At 38.7% G+C, this 23014-nt stretch overlaps 1 protein-coding gene across 8 annotated transcripts in view; it reads right to left on the bottom strand.

Moving 5' to 3' along the window:
* Positions 1-23014, bottom strand: part of EYA4 (EYA transcriptional coactivator and phosphatase 4) — a 291807-nt gene that overhangs the window by 251875 nt on the left and 16918 nt on the right. For all 8 annotated transcript variants that reach the window (XM_023230726.1, XM_023230727.1, XM_023230723.2 and 5 more), the window contains one exon: positions 3932-4029. In XM_023230726.1, coding sequence (XP_023086494.1) covers positions 3932-3964 — 33 coding nt within the window. In that variant the 5' untranslated portion in view covers positions 3965-4029. The remainder of the gene's footprint in view (positions 1-3931; positions 4030-23014) is intronic.

The following is a 23014-nucleotide window of genomic DNA, read 5'->3' as shown; positions in this document are numbered from 1 at the left end:
CAAATAGGAGCCAGATATACTACAGGAAAAATGAAGGACAGAACTTTGTTTTGGTCACATGCAGTTAAACTCATGTTAGATCCTCTATGCAATTTTTTAAGTGAGTGGAATATAAATTCATGAGTAAGTAATCTACTCTGAGAATAACATTTTGGCTTTCTAAAATTTGTCAGGCTACTTATTAACATAACTCACTACAAGTATATAAAAGCTTTTGAAGAAAACATTTACTGAACACTGGCAAGAATCATGCTAAGAAGTAAGAGTACAAGATGAACAAGAACCACCATTACTCTTAAGTAGTTTATAATGTAGTGGTGAGATAGGCAAGTAAACAGATAGGGTTTCAGTCCTGTCGGGTAAGTGCTGGGTTAGGGGTAAATGTCAAAGGGTTATGGCAGCACACTGCAGAGGGCCCTAACCAGACGGGCTGATTGGGTGAGAAGAAAGGAGGTAGTCTGAGAGGGCTGCTCAGAGGGATGGAAACCTAAATGGAGTCTTCAAGAATTACAGGTTATTCTGGTGGGAAAGAGACCCCTCTGGGAAGACGTTAAAGTACCTGCAAATGCATAGAGACTTCAGAGAACGTGGGAGATTCAGAAACCAGAAAAAAAAAAAAAAAAAAAAACTGAAGAAATAAATAAGCATTAAGCTCTGTATGCTTGATGACACACTTGAGCCTCTCCCTTGAAGGCAAGAAAGGGCTTGTGAAGGATAAAAATGAGGGTAGCAATGTGATCAGGGTTGTATTTTAGGAAGACAACTCTGGAAGCAACTTAAAGTAAAATAAGAAAGTCAAGAGATAAAATAAAGATCTCAACTAAACTAAGGGAGCTCCAGCAAAAAGAACAGCTTTGAATGACATTAAACATTAAGAGTGGACAAAGCTTTGAGATGGGGGATGAAGAAAAGGAGGATTACTACCTCTTTGCTGCCATAACCCATTCAGTAGCTGATGATGCCATCACACTGAGATGAGTAATACTGGCACAAAGGACAAAAGGAGAAAAGCTGGGAGAGGGGAGGAGAGCTGGTGAATTTATTTTTCATTTGCTGAGTGTGTGGACCTGTGAACTTCCAGGAAGGGATGTCTGGTCAGTAGCTGGATATGCTAGAATGAATGAATACTCATTAAAGAGCATCTGAATATCTCAGGTATTTGTGACAGTAGCTAACATTTATAAGTGAGGTATGTGCAAGCACTTCATAAAAAATCTTTTTAATAGCCTTCCACTCCATAGAGGAGGAAGAGTTTAAGTAATTTCCCAATGGTTTTAAAGTATTTAAGTGACAGAGAAATCACTTAAACTCTTCCTCCTCTATGGAGTGGTTTTATAGCTCACGCCCTTAACTACCATATTACGTTGTATCATGCAAAATCCATTAAAAGTTTTGGGACCAGCTAGAAAGAAGTAGGTTTAATTCTGATCTCTGCTACTTAACAGCTGTTTGACCGTGACCCTCTCTATGTCATAGTTTCATCTATAAAACAGTGGTCTTAAAAATTGCAATGAAGGGATACATGGTAAGAACTGGAGAGAGTATATGGAAAATGCTAGATGCAGTGTGCATGTGTCATAAATGACTCCTATTGCTATGTCTACATCCAAAGAATCCCCCTTGAACCAAAATAGCAACGATATGTGTAAATTCACTTTCATTGAACTATGAACTTTAATTCCACCCCTACTTGTTCTATGTCTTAATAAATTGATCATTTTTCAAAATATTTTGAGACATTAATATACTCCACAAAATTTAGAGTCATTTAAAGATTTCATTCAAAGATAAATCATTTCCATGTAAAAAGGCTGACTCTTTTTCTTTTCTTTTCTTTTCTTTTTTTTGACATTTCTATAGATGCCATAATATGCATAACCCAAAAGCAATGAGGCATGTTGATGTTATGGAGAGAGCTTTGGACTTGGAGTCAGAAGAATTGTGTGAAGTCCCAACTCTGCCTCTTACCAGCCATGCCAATATGGGCAAGTCATTTAACAGTTCTAAGCATCTCTTTCCACATTTGCAAGATGAATACATTGGTCTACATGATTGAAATTTAAATTCAGCAAATGGGTTCAAGCTGAGAGGGTAGGTAGGTCACCCTAGATTTCCTGTTCTCAAACCTGACTGCTCATTAGCATCACTGGAAACTTTTAAAAACATACTTCAAAAAGAAATAGTGAGCTCCATGACCTTAAAATGTCACTAGAAGGACACCATATCTGATTTGCAAGTTCTGTGCTTCATTTTGTGAATGGTGATATGATGCATCTTTAATAACACGTCACTTTATTGTTAAACATAAAAATACATTCTCAACTGCATTGAAAACAAAATTCTTTCTTGAGTATATACACACGCTATAGTAATTAACAGAATCAACCATCTGGTTTTCCCCAAACTCTGCCAGCTTTAGCACTGAAAGCTCTGTGTCCCTAGAAACCCCTCAGTCCTGGAAACAAAGACCGTTGGTCACTCTAACATATACACACACATACATACACATATTTGCATATACACACACACTTGTATGTGACCCTAGGTGTATCAGAACAAAGTTCAGATCAACAGTACTCCTTTAATGAAGCATCACCACTAAGATGTTGTCAACACTTACTACTAACTATTCAACTCCACCATAGTCACACAGATAGACCTCTGATTCCAACAGTCATGATGACTAACCTCCATTTTGCCAGAGTCCATTCTGTGAATATTGACAGTCAATAACCAGCATTTTTAAAAGTTTTAAAACCCTTGCCTTCCTGTAGCCATTTCTGTTTACCTTACCAAAGGAGTCACACAATTCTAGAGGAATGTATCACTACGACTTGACAGATTTTGTAGTTTTTTCACTTTATAACTTTTTGTTGCATTTTTCCTACGATGCCATGTGAAATAAATAATAATATAATATATAATGAAATGAGACTATGGTCATCTCTATCCAAATTAAAGGCATGGCTATCATTTCTTTTAAATAAAATATCCACTACAAAGCAAATCAAATTAACTTCAAATGGCACCCGAATATACAACTCTCTTAAAATTAAACTCATCACATGTACCTTTTCTAGAACCCATTATTATATATAAGTATCTTTTCCTCAGTTGCTTGATGGAAAAACATTTGACTGTAAGATTAGGTCATGATCACATAAGCTAATAAAGAATGGCATCAAAAAAAAAAAAAAAAGAACAACATCAGACTGCAGAACACACTCTCAGTAAGTACAGATCTTGTTACTTGTAGCACCATGAGTTGCCTGTATGCAAAACAGTTCAAAGGACAGCTTCCAGTAGTGTGAAGGTGTGGGGGTGTGAGGGAAGCCCTCCCATTGCCTCTAGTTCCACACACTAAAGAACCACTGTCACAGAGACACCACTAATAAGCTAGGAGGAAAGGTTGCAAAGAGCCTTTCCCTTTGAGAAATCAGAATCTTAAAAGTATTGCCATCAGTCTGGTGCATCCTTGGTCCTGCAATGAATCTAGTAAAATACAAAAAGCCCTTGAAAACGATGGTTTCTTTCCTCCTTAAAATGAGCAACAAGCATGCTAATAATATACTTTCTCCTTTTATACTTCTGATATTCAACAATATCCAGCATATCTGAAATAAAATAATAAAGGAAGTGTATACAATTGTTTAGACTGTCTAAAACATGCATCGTGATTTCAACGCCCTAGTCTTTCCAACACTGGCTTTCCAAGTAGAAAATCAAGGAAGACATCAAAATGTGACATCCTCATTAAGCAGAAACAGCATAAATCTCCAAGTCTGTTTCATGGTTTTTGAAAGAAAATTCAAAAATCATTTAAAAATATATTTAACGAAAAACTTACTTCTTACAATATATCCCTTTTACGTATGATTTTCAGTAGTGTTATCGCAACTGTTTTCCAGCAAAACTGAGAATGAAGACTTACTGATTGTTCATTTAAATCCTGGGAGTCTTCCATGTGGTTTTCTCACTTCTCCTGCCACTCCCAAGTAGAAGCAGCTTCCTTCAAGTAAAAATGACTATCTAAAACAAGACGGAAACAAAGTGGAAAAAAAGTTACCTTTATATTCATTTATAAAGTTACAAAAACATATTAAGATATAGCATGGTAATTAGTAACTTATAGGAGGATTCTTTCAAGAAGAAAATCCCCTAATATTGTCTCCATATCTGATGCAATTAATGATCTTGAAAGTAGTGTCGTGGTAAAAGTGGGATATGTGAATAGCTCGTCAGGAATCCTACAGATCAACAAAAATATCTATAGTCTGCAATAAACACAGTCTGCAATAAATAGTTAATACACTATTTTGCTGAGGGAGGTATGTCATCAAGCATCTGATAGATTAACAATCAAGAGTTTGAATTAACCATTTACTTTCAAAAGTACATAAAATAATTTGAAAAAATAAGTGTGCATTTTAATATGACAGCTTTCTCTTACAGGAAAATTTGTCTGAATTATCAGATGATTATTCTTCTGAAAAATAATTACTCTTCACTTTTAAAAAATATAAAATACATGACCAACCTTAAAAAGACAATATGTTAAAGAATGTATTACAAATAAACATGGGAAAGATAATTAGTAATACACTATGGTGAAATAACTGGTTAACTATTCAAAAAATATCTTTACTCCACACCATATATTAAAATATTTTCAAGTGAATTAAAGTTAAAAAAAAAAACTCTAAGAAAAATAGGCATATATTTTTAAATCCCCAAAGGACTTTATCACAGTAGCAACAAAAGACACACCAAAAACCCAAATAACCCTAAACCTCTCTCTCGCTCTCTCTCTTAAAGCACATACATGCACACACACACACAAATGCACACACACAATGAAAATTAAAAGGCACAGAAAAATCTAGAAATACCTGTGCAAATATCAAACACAATGGGCCAATGTTCTTAACACATAAAGAGCTTTTACAATTCAAACAAAAAGGCACACACCCTACAGAAATATGTTCACATCATAAAACAGTGTTCAAATTCACAAGAAAATGAAATGTAATTTAAAATTGCAATGATACACTTCTAGTGTTCAAATTCTAATTCTAAAAAAGAAAAATTAAGATTATAATAAAAACAATTTAGATTTAAAAAGTTGTTCATCATAGATGAACACAGATATAATAATTGAAATCACATTTCAAGAAATATCTACTGACATCAAATATTTCTGAAAATACAATTTAAATGGAAAAGAGTATTACAATATAAAGAAACAATTGGACACTGTGGTGGTTAATACTGAGTGTCAACCTGATTGGATTGAAGGATACAAAGTATTGATCCTGGGTATGTCTGTGAGGGTGTTCCCAAAAGAGATTAATATTTGAGTCAGTGGGCTGGGAAAGGCAGACCCACCCTTAACCTCACAGGCACAATCTAATCAGCTGCCAGCGAATATAAAGCAGGCAGAAAAATGTGAAAAAGAGAGATGGGCCTAGCCTCCCAGCCTACATCTTTCTCTCGGGCTAGATGCTTCCCGCCCTCAAACATCAGACTCCAAGTGCTCCAGTTTGGGGACTCGGACTGGCTCTCCTCACTCCTCAGCTTGCAAGGCAGCCCATTTTGAAACTTTGTGAACACGTGAGTTAATATTTAATAAACTTCCCTTCATATTTGTATGTACCTCCTATTAGTTCTGTCCCTCTAGAGAACTCTGACTAATACAGATTTTCGTACCAAGAGTGGGGTGTCTGATGAGCGTCAGCACCGGGTGCCTTAACCCGGCATTCAGTTCATCCCGCAGTGCCAGTTCTGCTTACCAAAAGTAGACTCACATTCCATGCCTGGCTCTATGCCAGCAAGCCAGGTTTCTAACCCATTTAAAGTTTGAGAATAGGTTCAGATCATTTCGTCCCCAAGACCTTCAACCATTCACTTTACCAAATAAAACAGCCTGGCGTCCAGAACAGAAGGTTCTGCAACAGGTCCAGGTTGCTGTGCAAGCTGTTCTGCCACTTGGGCCATATGACCCAGCAGATCCAATGGTGCTTAAGGTGTCAGTGGCAGTTAGGGATGCTGTCTGGAGACTTTGCCAGGCCCCCATAGGTGAATCACAGCAGAGGCCTCTAGGATTTTGGAGCAAGGCCCTGCCACCTTCTACAGATAACTACGCTCCTTTTGAGAGAGAGCTCTTGGCCCATTACTGAGCTTTGGTGGAAACTGAACATTTGACTATGAGTCATCAAGTCGCCATGCAACCTGAACTGGCTATCATGAACTGGGAGCTTTCTGACCCATCTGGCCATACAGTCGTCTGTACACAGCAGCACTCTATCATCAAATGAATGTGGCATATACATGATCGGGTTTGAGCAGGTCCTGAAGGCACAAGTAAGTTACATGAGGAAGTGGCTCAAATGTCCATGGTCTCCACTCCTGCCACTCTGCCTTCTCTTCCCCAGGTTGCATAGATGCTTTCATCGGGAGTTCCCTATGATCAGTTGGCAGAGGAAGAGAACCAGGACCTGGTTCACAGATGGTTCTGCCCACCCCAAAGTGGACAGCTGCAGCACTACAGCCCCTTTCTGGGACATCTCTGAAGGACAGCACTGAAGGGAAATCTTCCCAGTTGGCAGAACTTTGAGCAGTGCACCTGGTTGTGCACTTTGCATGGAAGGAGAAATGCCCAGATGTGTGATTATACACTGATTCATGGGCTGTAGCCAAGGGTTTTTGGCTGGATAGTCAGGGACTTGGAAGAAGCATAATTGGAAAATTGGTGACAAAGAAATCTGGGGAAAAGGTATGCGAATGGACCTGAGTGATCAAAAACCAGGAAGGTATTTGTATTCCATGTGAGTGCTCACAAATAGGTTACTTCAGCAGAGGAGGATTTTAATAATCAAGTGGACAGGATGACCCATTCTGCGGACACCACTCAGCCTCTTTCCCCAGCCACCCCTGTCATTGTCCAATGGGCCCATGAATAAAGTGGCCATGGTGGCAGGGATGGAGGTTACACATGGGCTCAGCAACATGAACTTCCATCCTCCAAGGCTAACCTGGCTACAGCCACTGCTGAGTGCCCAATTTGCCAGCAGAAGAGAGCAACACTGAGCCCCCAATGTGACACCATCTCTCGGGGTGATCACCCAGCTACCTGGTGGCAGGTTGATTATACGGGACCTCTTCCATCATGGAAAGGGAAGAGGTTTGTCCTCACTGGAATAGACACTTACTCCAGATATGGGTTTGCCTATTCTGCACGCAATGCTTCTGCCAAGACTACCACCCGTGGACTCATGGAATGCCTTTTCCACTGTCTTGGTATTCCACACAGCATTGCCTCTGACCAAGGCACTCACTTTATGGATAAAGAAGTGGGACAATGCGCTCATGCTCATGGAATTTACTGGTCTTGCCATGTTCCCCATCATCTTGAAGCAGCTGGATTGACAGATGGTGGAATGGCCTTTTGAAGTCACAATTGCAATGCCAACTAGGTGACAATACTTTGCAGGGCTGGGGAAAAGTTCTCTAGAAGGCTGTGTATGCTCTGAATCAGCATCCAATATATGGTACTGTTTCTCCCATAACCAGGATTCACGGGTTCAGGAATCAACGGTGGAAGTGGAAGTGGCACCACTCACCATCACCCCTAGTGATCCACTAGCAAAATTTTTCTTTCCACTAGCAAAATGTTCCCATGACATTACCTTCTGCTGGCCTAGAGGTCTTAGTTCCAGAGGCAGGAACGCAGCGACTAATTTTTGCATTTTTAGTAGTCTCACCATGTTGGCCAGGCTGCTCTTGAACCCCTGGCCTCAGGTGATCCACTTGCCTCAGGCTCTCAAAGTGCTGGGATTACAGGCATGAGCCACCGTGCCCGGTCAGCAGTACACATTTGAATTCAAGAGGATAAGTAGGCAGAGAGTTCTAGATTTAAGGTGGTGTTTTTGTGTTGGGACAGCATGGGGTGTGGAGGCTGAGAAATCATGCTCAGTTTTACATATATCCAGTCACATATTCCCTACTGCATTCACCAGGAGAGACAACAACGATTCCATTCAATGGACATTAACATTGCCACCTGGACACTTTGGGCTCCTCCTACCTTTAAGTCAACAGGCTAAGAGGGGAGTTACAGTGTTGGCTGGGGTGACTGACCCAGACTATCAAGATGAATTCAGTCTATTAATCCACAATGGAGGTAAGGAAGAGTATGCATGGAATACAGGAGATCCATTAGGGTGTTTCTTAGTATTACCATGTCCTGTCAATGGGAAACTACAACAGCCCAATCCAGGCAGGACTACAAATGGCCCAGGCCCCCCAGGAATGAATGTTTGGGTCACTCCACAAGGGGAAAAAAACACGACCTGCTGAGGTGCTTGCTGAAGGCAAAGGGAATACAGAATGGGTAGTAGAAGAAAGTAGTCATCAATACCAGCTACTACCATGAGACCACTGCAGAAACGGGGAGTGTAATTATCATGAGTATTTCCTCCTTCTTCTGTTAAAAACATGTTTTTGCATGTATACACTTGTATTAAGTGTATATCTTTATTTCCTTTTCCTTTATCATGTGGCATAAGATTTACTGACTTCATGTGGGTATTTAAATATTATTAACTTTATGTAATAGTATTTGGGTTGGGGATTGGTGCATTTCCTGTTGTACAAAGGACAGCTGTATTATGTTAGACATAATTATGACCTTACTATTGTCTTTATTTGAAGATGATGTATGATCTCAAGAGCTATATATGGGTTCAAGTTGACAAGGGGTGGACTTGTGATGGATAATACTGAGTGTCAACTTGATTGGATTGAAGGATACAGAGTATTGATCCTGGGTGTGTCTGTGAGGGTGTTGCCAAAAGACATTAACATTTGAGTCAGTGGGCTGAAGAAGGCAGATCCACCCTTAATCTGGTGGGCACAATCTAATCTGCTGCCCGTGCATATAAGGCAGGCAGAAAAATGTGAAAAAGAGAGACTGGCCTAGCCTCCCAGCCTATATTTTTCTCCCATGCTGGATGCTTCCTGTCCTTGAACATCGGGCTCCAAGTTCTTCAGTTTTGGGACTCACACTGGCTCTCCTTGCTCCTCAGCTTGCAGACAGCCTATTGCAGGACCCTGTGAGTGTGTAAGTTAATACTTAGTAAACTCCCATATGTATGCATGCACACACACACATGTATATATGTATATATAAAATATCCTATTAGTTCTGTCCTTCTAGAGAACCCTAACACAGATGTCAATTCAGTTTATTGAATATTCAGTATCAGCAGATGTTTTGCTCAGTTTTACATATATCCAGTCACATATTCCCTACTGCATTCAAGTAGGCATGGTCTTAATTTCTTCAATTTCTTTTATGCTTTGCAATATTTTCCAAAGTACACATGTTACTTTCCTTATTAGATTACAAGATGTTTTAACAATTACAAGAGAAATTTAAAATGTAAATTGTAAAATGTTTTATGCATATATAAACAGAGCCAGATCAAATTTTTTTCATTCTTCAAAGTTAAAAGTCAGAAAATAATAACAACACATGTATATAACGTGACAGTTTCAGTGAGATACTGATTTAAAATACTCCAAAACTAGGAAAGCATCATTTTGAAGAAAAGCACAATTTTAAACTTCATATGAAAACGGAAGGGAGGGTGTATAGGATATGGTGGATTATCAAGCACACTGAAAGTTGATGCAGTACACATGTGTTTTTTGTTTGTTTGTCTTGTTTTTTTGAGATGAAGTCCTGCTCTGTCGCCCAGGTTGTCGTGCTGTAGCACACTCTCTGCTCACTGCAACCTCTGCCTCCCAGGTTCAAGCACTGTCGTGACTCAGCCTCCCAGGTAGCTGGGACTGCAGGAGTGCGCCACCACGCCTGGCTAATTTTTGCATTTTTAGTAGTCTCACCATGTTGGCCAGGCTGCTCTTGAACCCCTGGCCTCAGGTGATCCACCTGCCTCAGGCTCTCAAAGTGCTGGGATTACAGGCATGAGCCACCGTGCCCGGTCAGCAGTACACATTTGAATTCAAGAGGATAAGTAGGCAGAGAGTTCTAGATTTAAGGTGGTGTTATTGTGTTGGGACAGCATGGGGTGTGGAGGCTGAGAAATCATGATGGAAAAGCCCGGGTTTTTGCCTCTTAGCTCACACCCCCACCTTCCTCTTCTCCTCCTGATGGACTGGTTCCTCCCGTCAAATCTGGGTCTCTCAGCCTGGTCCTGATTCCTACTAATCCGTTTCTTGCTTATCCTTTCCTAGTTGGCCCATTATCCTTGGTCCTGTAAACTGTCTCCTAGCCCAAGTAACCAAGACCACTCTGGCTCAGGTTCACCTTGGAAATGATGCATGCAAATAGTAAGTGCTGGCCACTGGTCAGCAGGCACTGAGCTGCCCAAGACTTGACACCTGCCCACATCATGTCAATCCCTCTATTCTCCCAGATTGAATTGTGGCTGGTCACCTCCTTTAGAGCCATTTTCTCCTCACTACCTTGATAACAAATTAGCCAAGTGCTCTCTTTCAAAGGAAAATCTGATGTTCCTTCTTACTCTGATAGATACATGGATTAGATAAATGGCAAAAATACTACATTGGATTGCAAAGATACCAGACAATTGATTGCCTACATAAACAAAACAAAGTAAAACCTTTGCATTTCTGAATAAAGAAAAATAGCCCCAAAAGTAAAAGGATACAATAGATTATGGAAAATTCTTTAGTAAATAAATGTGACTATATATACACTTACTGAGGACATAAAAATTAGCGAGGAACAGTTTAAATGCCCATTAGATGATTAGGCAAGACTAGGAGAACACAATTCATTATAAGAAAATGTAAATAATAAACAAACATATGGAAAAGCGTTCATTTTCACAGTTACTGAAATACATAAATCTGAGCAATAAGTACACGTTTCTTCGATTATTGTATACATATTCAATGCCCAAGCTATTTATATATTGATGATACTTAATATATCAAAAACACCGTGAACACGGTGTCCTCAACCATTTGCTAGTAACAATGTCAAGTTTTCTAATATTTTTAGAAAGCAATCCATCTACATGCTTTAAGAGCTATAAATATGTTTAAGCTCTTTTACCCAGTATTAACTTTCCTAAGGAGTAACCTTTCCCCCAAAAAAGCCACAAAATATAAACTACAGAACAATTCATGACAATGAAACAAGTAACAGCCTCATCTTTGTAGTGGATTAATTAAACAAATTATGGTCAGTTGTATAATATAATCTAATGGTCAAAAAACTAGTTATAAAAATGATGAGGGGCCAGGCACTGTGGCTCACGCCTGTAATCCCAGCACTTTGGGAGGCCAAGGTAGGCGGATCACCTAAGGTCAGGAGTTCGAGACCAGCCTGACCAACATAGTGAAACCACGTCTCTACTAAATACAAAAAAATTAGCCGGGGGGGTGGCGGGTGCCTGTAATCCCAACTACTCAGGAGGCTGAGGCAGGAGAATCGCTTGAACCCAGGAGGCAGAGGCTGCAGTGTGCAGAGATCATGCCACTACACTCCAGCCTAGGTGTGACAAAGCAAGACTCTGTCTCAAAAAAAAAGTGGAAAAAAAAAGTGGAAAAGTGAAAATTGTTGACTGTGAATTAGGTGAAAAAATAACACCACATTTTAGCTACGCTAACACTGATGCACAACTAAGAATGTATCTGGATACTGATGAACGAAAAACACTAAAAGAAATTTGGTAAAGAATTACATTTTTGGCTTCACATACTTTAATTATTAATTTTACGTTGTCTGTGCAATAAGTAAAATTTTATTTGTCTCTCCAATATAATAGAGAAGCACGAAGTAAAACCAAATGATGCTAAAATGGTTTCACAGGATCAAGTAAAACTACAGCAGATAGTGAAAATGAATTTTCACAGTAGGCTCTGCAAGTGGCCTCTTTCACTTTTTCTACAGATTAAATTTCTTGCCAAAATAATCTCTTTAGGGGAAGGGAATGTTTGTCTTATTTACCTATCTACAGTACCTAGCTCAGGGCCTAGTAAAGTTTAGGTATTTGGTAAGTATTGATTGAATGAAACATACATAATGTATGAAATCATACATAAGGTATCTGATAATGTAAACAAAAAAATTGAGTAAACAGCCAGATGATTTAACTTTTAAAATTCTTTCTAAAATGTATAGCTATTTTAGGAAAAATCTTTCCTTTTTCACATTTTTCAGGTATATAACTGACTCCATTTTAATTTTTACTTTGTTTTAGGACAATACAGATAGAAACTTTTAGACAAGTATTATTTACTGAATGGGAATATTTTAACTTTTCAGAAAATACAATATTGATAATTAGTCTACCAGGTAATTTCCTACTCACCTGACCTAATAATAAAATATACTTAAAAATATTATTTATACCAATTAGAACTACTGTTTATTTACAATATAGCATATTGCATTAGTTTCCTAGTACTCCTATAACAAAGTACCACAAACTGGGTGGCTTAGAACAGAAATTTATTCTCACAGTTCTGGAGGCAAGAAGTCCTAAATCAAGGTGCTGGCAGATTTATGCTTGCTCTGGAGATCCTAGGGAAGCATCCTTTGTCTCTCCCCAGCTTCTGGGGGTTGCTGACCATCCCTGGCTCATAGATGCATCACTCCAATCTCTGCCTTCATTGTCACATTATGTTCTTCGTGCCTAACGTCACATGGCCTCCTTCTGTGTGTGTGTATGTCTCTGTACAAATCTTCCTCCTAAGTACAACAGTCATTTTATTAGGACCCATCCTAATCCAGTTAAAATCTCATTTTAACTTGATTATACCTGCAAAGACCCTGTTTCCAAATGAGGTCACATTCCCAAATACAGAGATTAGGACCTAAAAGCATCTTTTAGGGAACACAATGTACTCACCACATGTGTACAATTATTACATTGAAATTAGTTTTAAGATGTCATCGAAGTATGAATGTAATATTTCCAGAGCATATGTAAGAATTAAGGATACTGATTGTCAGGAAAGAAGTGATAATTTTCCAGATGTACCACCATCTCAGAGTACTGTTGCTAACTCAAGTGAAATTAAATAAGACTTCAGGGAAGATACTGGAGCATAAGAGAATTAAGCCAAAACTAGCCCTTCTTTGTTAACTGCCAGTTCAGAATCTATTTCATGAACTATTGGGGAGTTATTTACATTAATGTTCCATGTTACAACATAATACTTTGCTTTATATTTCCTTGAAATTTAGATTAATTGTTACTTAGTTTGACTTTTTATGGTAACGTGAATTTTTTTCTTGGCCAATCACACTAAGGTACTAAAATATTATGAGCCTAGTGATTTTATATTATTGAACCAAGTAAAACTACCTAGGCTAACTGCAGACACAGTATTATTTTACATCATAATTTAGCAATGGTTGTTATGTTAAATCCTTTAACATTTACTTTTCACAAATACATGAGAAAAAGATGAGAACATTCTCCAAATCAAGTAAGAGAAGCATTACCTCATAATAAAGATATAAGATTAAGGAATAACAGTAACCTCATGCTGTTTTATGAGCCAATAATCTAGTTCCCACTCTATCTCAAGACCATTCTGCCAGAAAAGGTGAATTTCAAACAGTATTATTAGGTTGGTGCAAAAACAATTGAGGTTTTTGCCACTGAAAGTAATAGCAAAAACCGCAATTATTTTTGCACCAACCTGTAACACCCTCACCCATTCCATATTAAATTATTTCTTCTGCAGTTAAGTTTTCAATGTATACACCATTCATTATATCCTTTTTCTTAACTCTGCTATTAAGTGAGCTACAAACTCTTGTCTTAGAAAATTAGAATTAAAAATTCAACATTTCTTCTTGTTTAAATACATAAATATCAAATTTCTATATAAAGTTTTAAGACAACTCTCAGAAATGGAATGAGGCACCATGGCTCCATCCAGATGGGAGAGACTGCAAGGTCCCTTAAGGAATGAGATGCTGAAGGAGGTTTGAGAAGTTTGTAGAGATTCTGTGATGTACACCTAATCCTCTGATTCCTTGAGGCCAGGATTTCAAGGCTGCAGTGAGCTATGATCACGACACTGCACTTCTCCTAGGTGACAGAGCAGAGACCCTCTCTTGCTCGCGAGAAAAAAAGAAAGAAAGAAAGAAAGAAATCTGGGTTGTCCAGGCATGCTTTGCTCCAGCTAAAGAAATGTGAACGTGGAGTGGAAGGGACAGATCTCAACTCCACACCACGCTAGCATGGAATGAGGACTGAAGCTGCACATGGGAACACTACACCTCTGGATTCTGTACACAAACGGCACAGTCTTAGCCAGTCATCAAAGCCAAACAACTAGGCTTTGTCACTGACTCCCTGCTCATTTGCTCTCCACCTTCAATATGTTACCAAGTTCTATCAATACCTCCAAAACTTCATCAAATCCCTCCTCTCTCCCCACTGCCACTACAGGAGTTCTGCTATCATTGGCCCCTGCTTGGGCAGGAGCAACAGCCACGTAATGGTCTCCTTCCCTCCAGTCCTGCTCCCTGGATGTCACTGTTCACAGTGCAACCAGAGTGATGGTTCCAAAATAAAGATCTGAATGTAGTCTCTAAAAACAATTCAGAGCTTTATCCTGTCCTTAGGAGAAACCAGAAATTTTTAATCAGTCCTACCTGCAGCCATGGCAGTGTCTAGCAGAAGTACATCTCTGCCAAAAGGCCCCTTGAAGGGGCTCCGGGGGTGTTTCTGCTCCCTGGGACCACTGCCCCAAGTAGGAGTTCTGGGGATGATTCCTCTTCCTTCTCCCTCAGTCCTGTTCCACTGTTCTCGCCATTCTCTTGCCCTATCACCAGCCTCACACTGTCCTGCAACCAGAGCCCGGGACCTGTACATGATTCTCCTGTGAGGGTACAAGCACGGCTGAGGGCTATACTTGCCTCTTGCTGCAGTGAAAAGGAAAAAAAAAGGGAAAGTGGAAGAGTACATTCCCCACTGCTTCAAATCCCTAGCATATCCTTGGAAAAACATTTAAAAATTGCAGCTGCCAAAACTTTTGTTCCAGGCCATGTGCAGACCCTGGGATGGGGAAACAAGTGCCTGAAGAGTCCTACTCATGGCCCCCAACACAGACCCTTTCCAACCTGGGTGGGGCTTTCAAGAATCTTTCTGCCTATGCAGAGTTGCCTGGGCCACAGAAAGTGCCACTACACTAAATTCTAACACTCACAACAGTTGATCTATTGTTTGGCTTCCAGATTTTCAAACTGCAAGTAAATTTTCAGAAGCAAATCTTGTATAATATTAAGGTTTGCCTGCATGTGTATTATACACATACAACATATCTCCCTCCCACAGATGCATATCCAGCTTAACCCATTAGGTAGGGTCCGCAAGTCTTCTCCAGTTACACCAAATTACTTGGATCTAATGATTCATCTTCCTTAGGATATGAGTCTGGGAAAGTATCAGGCTAGTCTTTCTTCAGTGGCAAAACCTCTAGGATATAAAACTTGGAAACGTTTCATATCCATGTGGAAAAAAGCTGGTCTGCAGGGAAAGACAGAAGAGAACTGACCGAGAAAGAGGAGCAAACATGAAGATGGCAAGAAAGTCCTGGCAGAATTTAAGCTCCCGGATCTGGTGACTCCCAAAGTCTCACTGTTTCTCTGCTCTTCCTGCTGCTTACTTGTCCAACTCTTCCTTGCATTTCATGAGCTATCCTCATGTCCTTCAATTAAATTATCTTCTTTATACTGCAATGGTATAGGAAGTCTAACAGTTTATATTCCTGTTATATTATTGAGAAGTTATAGCTGTGATCAACTGTCCAGATGGGCATTGCTTTACAGTTCCTATGTACCTAGTTACCTACTCTGCCCTCCAAATTTCATTACTGGGTCTGTGAAGCTGGGTCAGGCACTGGCTGGCTCCAACTACCAGGGAAGCATGCCAGAGAGGAAAGCCAATGGCATAAACAAAGAACACCTAGCTCCAATTCTACGGCCAACTGTTCAGAGACATGGAGATGCACATTCTTGGACTATGCACATGACTCTCCTCCCTGGCCATAGAAAAGAAAAACAGCTGAGGTGTCCAAGAAACAGATCTGGGTGAATAGTAATGAGCACCTTGCCTGACTTCAAGCTCCTTAAATGGAGCCAACCTACAAACTAGATGCTGAGCTATTTTTGAACTGTCTATAAAGATAGAACATGGACTTTGCAAAACGGTTCATTTAACTCAAAATGTTTAAAAAATGATGATGGGGTTCATACTTCTCATGCTAAAAATTACAACAAGCTCTACTTTGTGACAATCATTTGGGGCATTTGACATAAGTTCATTTGATGGCAAGTCTTCCTGGAATTATACATTAGGATCACTTGATTTTTCACAAGCAGGTCCAAACAAGGTGTTCTATTTTGTTTGTGTTTGCTAATTGGTGATGGTTGCCTAGATAGCCTAGAAAATACAGGAGTAATTATGCGTGAATTGTCCCAGGGAAACATGTGAAAGAATTCTTAGCCCAAGCAACCTCAGCACCCCTACAGATACTTAGGCAGACTCTGCAGACCAACTTTCCTTCTCTTGTGTTACTCCTATTGCTCTTCCCTACCAGTACTGAGGAATTATTCTGCTGAGCATTTTGTACACACTGTAATGGTTCATCTAGCTGGCTCTCCTGTAGCCTGCCAGAAGAGAATATATTTGAAGTCTTTCTTAGAAGCAATCTGCCTTTTTCTCAGCCATAAATCTCTCTTCTGTGTAACCTGGAAACCTTTATTGATGAAGAGTATATGACTGTATATATTGCTTAACACACATCTGATGACTTTATGATCCTCCTGAGGAAAATGTGTTGCACTTTGAGAGAATTTAAGAATAGATCTCCCAAGTTTAGAATTGAACTCTTGAAACCCTAGAGATGTAAACGATAGTTTTGCTAGAGGGGATGTAAGTTTAGTGATTCCAAGTAAAGTCTGGAATAAAGTAGATCAGCTTGTGAACCCTTGCTTTTACTACTGGATAAATGTATGATCTTGGAAAAGCTAATTAATATCTCTAAATATCACTGTCTTGATCCATAAAATAGGGTTTTTAATAACATTCGTATTGTATTTTGTTATGATTAAACAAAAAATATATTTCAAAAATGTAGACCACTTTGCTTGCTAGTGAGAGTGGAAGAAAATCTGTTTTTATATTTTGCTCTTCATACACTGAATTAAAACATTTTAACATTCTTTGCTGTATAGTAGTCTCTGCAATTCCTTAAACAAATGTAATTATTTTTGACCCTGCTTAACTAAGAGTATCATACTAACCACTGATCGCCAGAAGCTACATTAACCAATTGTATTTAGATAGTAGCCAAAAGTCACCAGTCTTTTACCAATTCTCTGAACTCAGCTAAGCTTGTAAAAATGAACATCACTTCGATTAAGTCATTAGCATTTGTCACCTTTTAGTTGTCATTGTGTATAACATCAAAGTTGTGACTGGTGCCTTTAGTGTTGAGAGACTGATATAATCAATAAACAATGATAGATGGACATGTGAAAACGAAGGGAATAGGAAAGCATGGGCATTCAGTGTTAACGGGATGTTAAGAAATTTTAAGTTGGCAAAAGCAGGAGAGTAAGTACAAAATACAATGAAGACAATTGGTCATCACAATATTTTGATAACCTTAAAAGCCTTAAAACCCCCCAAACAAAGAATGGCACATGTGATATCATTGCAACAACACATCTACTTCAGATTTCTGACAAACAAGATGAACAAGAAGTGGAGTTAAGGGGCAACTTAAAGGCTGGTGTGACGCTCCAAGTGAGAAGCCAAGAGAATCTAGACTGACGTGGGGTGGAAAAAGCCTGGAGAAGAGGTGGATATGAGGAATAATATGCCAGATACATCAATAAGACAAAGAGATTATATGAATATTACTGATAAGGCAAATATGACTTTCAGGTATCACACCTTAATTCATGAGAAATTGATGATATGGAAAAGGTATGTTTGTGTTTCTGTTGTTATTGTTTTGTTGTCACTATCTTCATTTATGGTGATCAGCAGGAAGCAAAAGCAAGAGGCAATCCACAGAGGAGGGAGTCTGAAAAGTTTGTCACATTTATTGGAGGGGGGCTAGAAAAATTCGGCCCACCATCAGACTCAGCAAAGAAGCCTGTCCTATGACAGAGCCTTTGGGAACAGAATAAAAGAAAATAATTACTTGAGTGAGATAAATCAAAACTTCAGCCTTGCAGAAATGTAAATTATAAATGTTTACCACATCTGTGGTATGGAAACCTCAAGCCAAAAAAAATAAAATCAAGACTGACCTAGAGATCTGTCTGAAATCCCTAGACTCCAGGGAAAGGCAAAATTGCTCCATAGAGTACAAAGGGTTCTGAGAGAGAAATCCACCAAAAATTATAAACTACAGGCCAGGTGCGGTGGCTCATGCCTGTAATCCCAGCACATTGGGAGGCTCAGGCAGGCAGATCACTTGAGGTCAGGAGTTCGAGGCCAGCCTGGCTAACATGGTGAAACCCTGTTTCTACTAAAAATACAAAAATTAGCTGGGCATAGTGCTGGACGCCTGTCATCCCAGCGATTTGGGAGGCTGAGGCAGGAGAATTGCTTGAACCCAGGAGGCAGAGATTGCAGTGAGCTAAGGTCGTGCCACTGCAGTCCAGCCTGGGCAACAGAGCACAACCCCATCTCAAAAAGAAAACAACAAAAAAAAAAAAATTATAAGCTACATAAAGAAACAAAACACAGTAGAGAGTAGCCACAATAACAAATTAGGAATCTAAGAATTTGAAACTACAGAGCAATGTGGAAAAAACTAGATAAGTATCCTTAAAACAGACACAAAAGAAATAGAAATAAAATGGAAAAGCCACACACGAAAAAAATACACACACGAATCCGGAAGACAGCCCTAAAAATGTTTTTAAAAATATGTTCACTGAACTTTTGTACAAGAAACAAACTAATTAAACAGTAAATTAGGACGGGCGCGGTGGCTCACGCCTGTAATCCCCGCACTTTGGGAGGCCAAGGCGGGCGAATCACAAGGTCAGGAGATCGAGACTACGGTGAAACCCCGTCTCTATTAAAAATACAAAAAATTAGCCGGGCGCGGTGGTGGGCGCCTGCAGTCCCAGCTACATGGGAGGCTGAGGCAGGAGAATGGCGTGAACCCGGGAGGCGGAGCTTGCAGTGAGCCGAGATTGTGTCACTGCACTCCAGCCTGGGCGACAGAGCGAGACTCCGCCTCAAAAAAAAAAAAAAAAAAAGACAAAAAACAAACTAACAAAAAATACACTAAATTAGATACATCTAAAGAAATAATTTGTGAACTACAAGGTAAATCTGCTAAATCTCAAGAAGTGAGTGCCTATCCCCATAAAATAAAATAATAACAACAAAAACAATAACAAAAACACAATTATATCTTTCCAAGTAACTTTGCTAAAACATCAATGTCTCAGGAATCAAGGTGTGACACCGGTGAGTCATATTCTTTATTATGGGAAGGGAGGAGTCCCAAACACAACAAAGTAAACATGAGAGTTATATAATATAGCAATAAATCTGATTCACTTAATGCCAAGTTACTGAGTTGAATTGTGTCTATAATGAATACTAATTACGAATGTAACTAAATAAGATGCTGTTTGCCTTCCTTAAATTTGGGACACTTGAGGATAATTTTACTGATCCAGATTTTTAATTGAGGCATCCAGGAAAGTTTGAGTACCCTTTTTCCTCTCAATAAATCCCCCTGTAGCATTTGAATATAACAATCATTCCACTGACCCTGTAACTGAATTAAAAGTACGGCCACCTTTACCAAAAACTGCCTTTATGGCTTCTAAAAAGCCAAAGACCTTTAAAAGGGCTGAAGTTGTAAGAATTCAGAAAATAATGTATCAAATACATTTGGTGATTTGATTCAACTCAACGTTATGCTTCCCTGCTATGTGTCCTGACTTTATGGGCAAATTTGGAGAGAGATATATTAGGAGACACAGAAAAAGAAAATGAGAGAGAATGGATACAAATGGAATCTATATAGTTCTCTTTCTTTGTCTTGGGATTATAAGGAAGATAGAAATAGGTGAGATTTATTAACAGGCTGATCACATGAGTCTGTAGGTATAATACTTGAAGCTTCTTAGCTCCAATGAATAGAACCACCTCCTCTCCTTGTTCCTTCTTTTGATTATTCCTTATATGTTAGTTTAAAAATCTGCTTTTCAAAACTTCCACTTTCTGGCCTGCCCAGCAGAGCCACAAACCATAAACTGAATCCTGCTTTCACATGTATGGCAGGCTGTTAGATATTAGGAGCATGCTGTCATTTATGTCACTCCTAATCTTTTTTTCTCAAGTTAAGTACGGTGCCTCTGGTTAACGAGAGCATATCTTCAATTTTAAAAAAATCTTTGTTTCCCAACAGGGAATTATGAGGGAATTCAGTGAGCCACAAAAGCATAATTGCTTAGGAAATGCATTAAATGGAAGGTAGATATAAACTAGGTCATAGTGCAACATTATTTTTAAATCACTCAATTATAAATTGACATATTAATATAGATCAACATTAACGTATACCAAAGTATCACATTTATACCCAGATAAAAATGTAAAGGAAAACCAATTAACTGAAATAGAAATTAATGATGATAATCTTCAAAGCTTCAAGAATGTGCCTTTGAGGAAGACCCTAGGCTTCTGTCTGTTTGCTTGTTTGTTGGAGACTAAATTATTCTTCAGTAAAACTGAAGGGGGAAAAAAAGACTAATGTTTAAGCTACAGGAAGATGTGGTTTGCCTGGTACTTGGACGTTCTTTGTAGAATCTACAAGTTCAGCTCCCAGGGGTCCAAATGCTCTTGGACCTGAAAAGCCCCCTGGGAAAGAACGCTTCAAAGGGAAGAGTTGGAAAACCATACAAGCAGAAACCAAGTCTGAGTCCTAAGTCTTGGGGCTGCAAGAAAAGAACAAGAGAACAAACCAAAAAAAGTTGCCCATTAAACTCTCTATAGAAGGGGAGGAGGGCAGGTGTCATCACTATGTACTCTGAGGTCTCTGTTACAGGGTACTGGGCTGAGGGAAGTTGCTAGACACTTTCCTCATTTCAAATTACTTGTGACCCCAGAAGTTCCATCAAAAAGTGAGGTCTGACCCAGAGAAATCCTATTTGCTTTAAATATAACTCTGCAAGCTTGTGGAAAGAAATGAATTTGGTGAAGAAAGCGTGGGAAAATACTGGTTAAACTAGTAAGAAAAAGATCTCAATAAAAAAGAATTTAAAATGTGAGAACTGAAACTCAGGAAGATGGCAGAATGAGAAGCAGAATAATTTGCCCCCTCTCTCTTGATTCAACCAAATATAAAGACATCAGGTGGTGGGGATGTGGATACTAGTCCTTATAGTACTCTCTAAGAGTGCCATAGTTTTTCCTGGTCCCCACTCTATGCCCCAGGCATCTCCTCCAGGGCTTCAGCCAAGTTCTTGTTCAAGCACTTGAACAAACTAGATTCACTCCTGAGTTAGCTTCAGGTGCTGCCCATAGACACTGCTCTGGCCCACAGTTGGACAATTCAGCTTGGTTTTCTTAATGTCTTAATTTCTTTTTCATGATTGTGAAAAAAATGTAATGAGTTTCTTTCAAGAAATATCTAAGATATATATATTCAAAATATTTATAGTCCCTAAATCAAGACTGTATCATACAAAAACATTGATTCTTTCAAAATGCATGAATGAGTGAATGAGTGCATAAACAGGCAACAGTGCATAAATGCATGAATGAAGGGATGAGCACACAAATAAGCAAATAAGGCAATATACTTCTAAAGCACAAGTCAGGAAATGGATAAATTACGTTTCATGAAGTTTCAGATTGAATCAGGCAAACAGAATTGTTGATTTCTATGTCTGCCATGACTCAGTGTATAGCTTTGGGAAAACCTTGTAATTTCTCCATACTTCAGTTTCTCACCCTATAAAAGGAGTATATTGCTTGAAATTTAATTCCCTCACAGCAGTGAGAGTTTTGATTCAACGTTTATAAAACGCTTTTTAGCTTCCCTGATTAATAGGCAAAATACTGTGGTAGTTTGTATAATACATTTTCCAAAAAGGATAAAGGTAACTGGTCGAATCTGATATAAAATAATACTTTACTCATGAAATAAATATCAGTCATATTTATTACCTCTCCATTTCATTTGCTAAGTAATAAAAACTACTTCTAACAGAAAAAGTATCAAATTAATATTCAAGCCAGTTGAAGTGTTATCATCATAGGTCTCACCTACGTTGGGGGAAGGAAAGTTGTTTTGTTTTTCCAGCCTACCCCACATGTTTATATGGTAAAGTCAGGAATGTCGGGCACAGTTTTGAAGGCCTCTAGCGTATTCATTGGTTTCTGGCATTCTAATGCGCTCTACTCTTATAACCATAAAAGTACTCTTGAGTGCTTCTGGAAATATATAACAAATCCTTAATCAATTTAAGAGTGTTTTAACTGCATACATGAAATTTCTTGGGAGGAAAATATTAGCTATTCTACACACATACAGTACTTAAGTTAGCAAGAGAGCTCCTTCTCAGAGGCACAAAGCAGCTTCCCCATAGTAATATAATTTTCAGTTTTATATGTGTAAGTCCTATTGAATCCCTTAGAATAACAGGAAATTCTGCAGGAAAAAAAACCCACAAAAATTGATAGCCATATTTATTCAATGCCAGAGGAATACATTAGCTATTCTGAGTTGGACTACTCTTTAAAGGCACTAGATAACCATTGAAGATTAATCAAAATCTTAACCAAAAACTATGAGAACTGAATATTCCAGAGACAGAATTTTCTACATATAAGAAACTAACAATAAAATCAACAGATTAATATATTTCATTTTAAAATCGTATCTATTAGCCAGCACTTGAGTAGCAATTTTCTGGATTTTGATGCATTAATTTTTACTTTCACATTACACAGAT

The sequence above is a fragment of the Piliocolobus tephrosceles genome, chromosome 5 (genome assembly GCF_002776525.5).
Source record: "Piliocolobus tephrosceles isolate RC106 chromosome 5, ASM277652v3, whole genome shotgun sequence".
NCBI lineage: Eukaryota > Metazoa > Chordata > Mammalia > Primates > Cercopithecidae > Piliocolobus > Piliocolobus tephrosceles.
The sequence above is the reverse complement of the archived record's forward strand: the minus strand, read 5'-3'. Positions and strand labels throughout refer to the sequence as shown.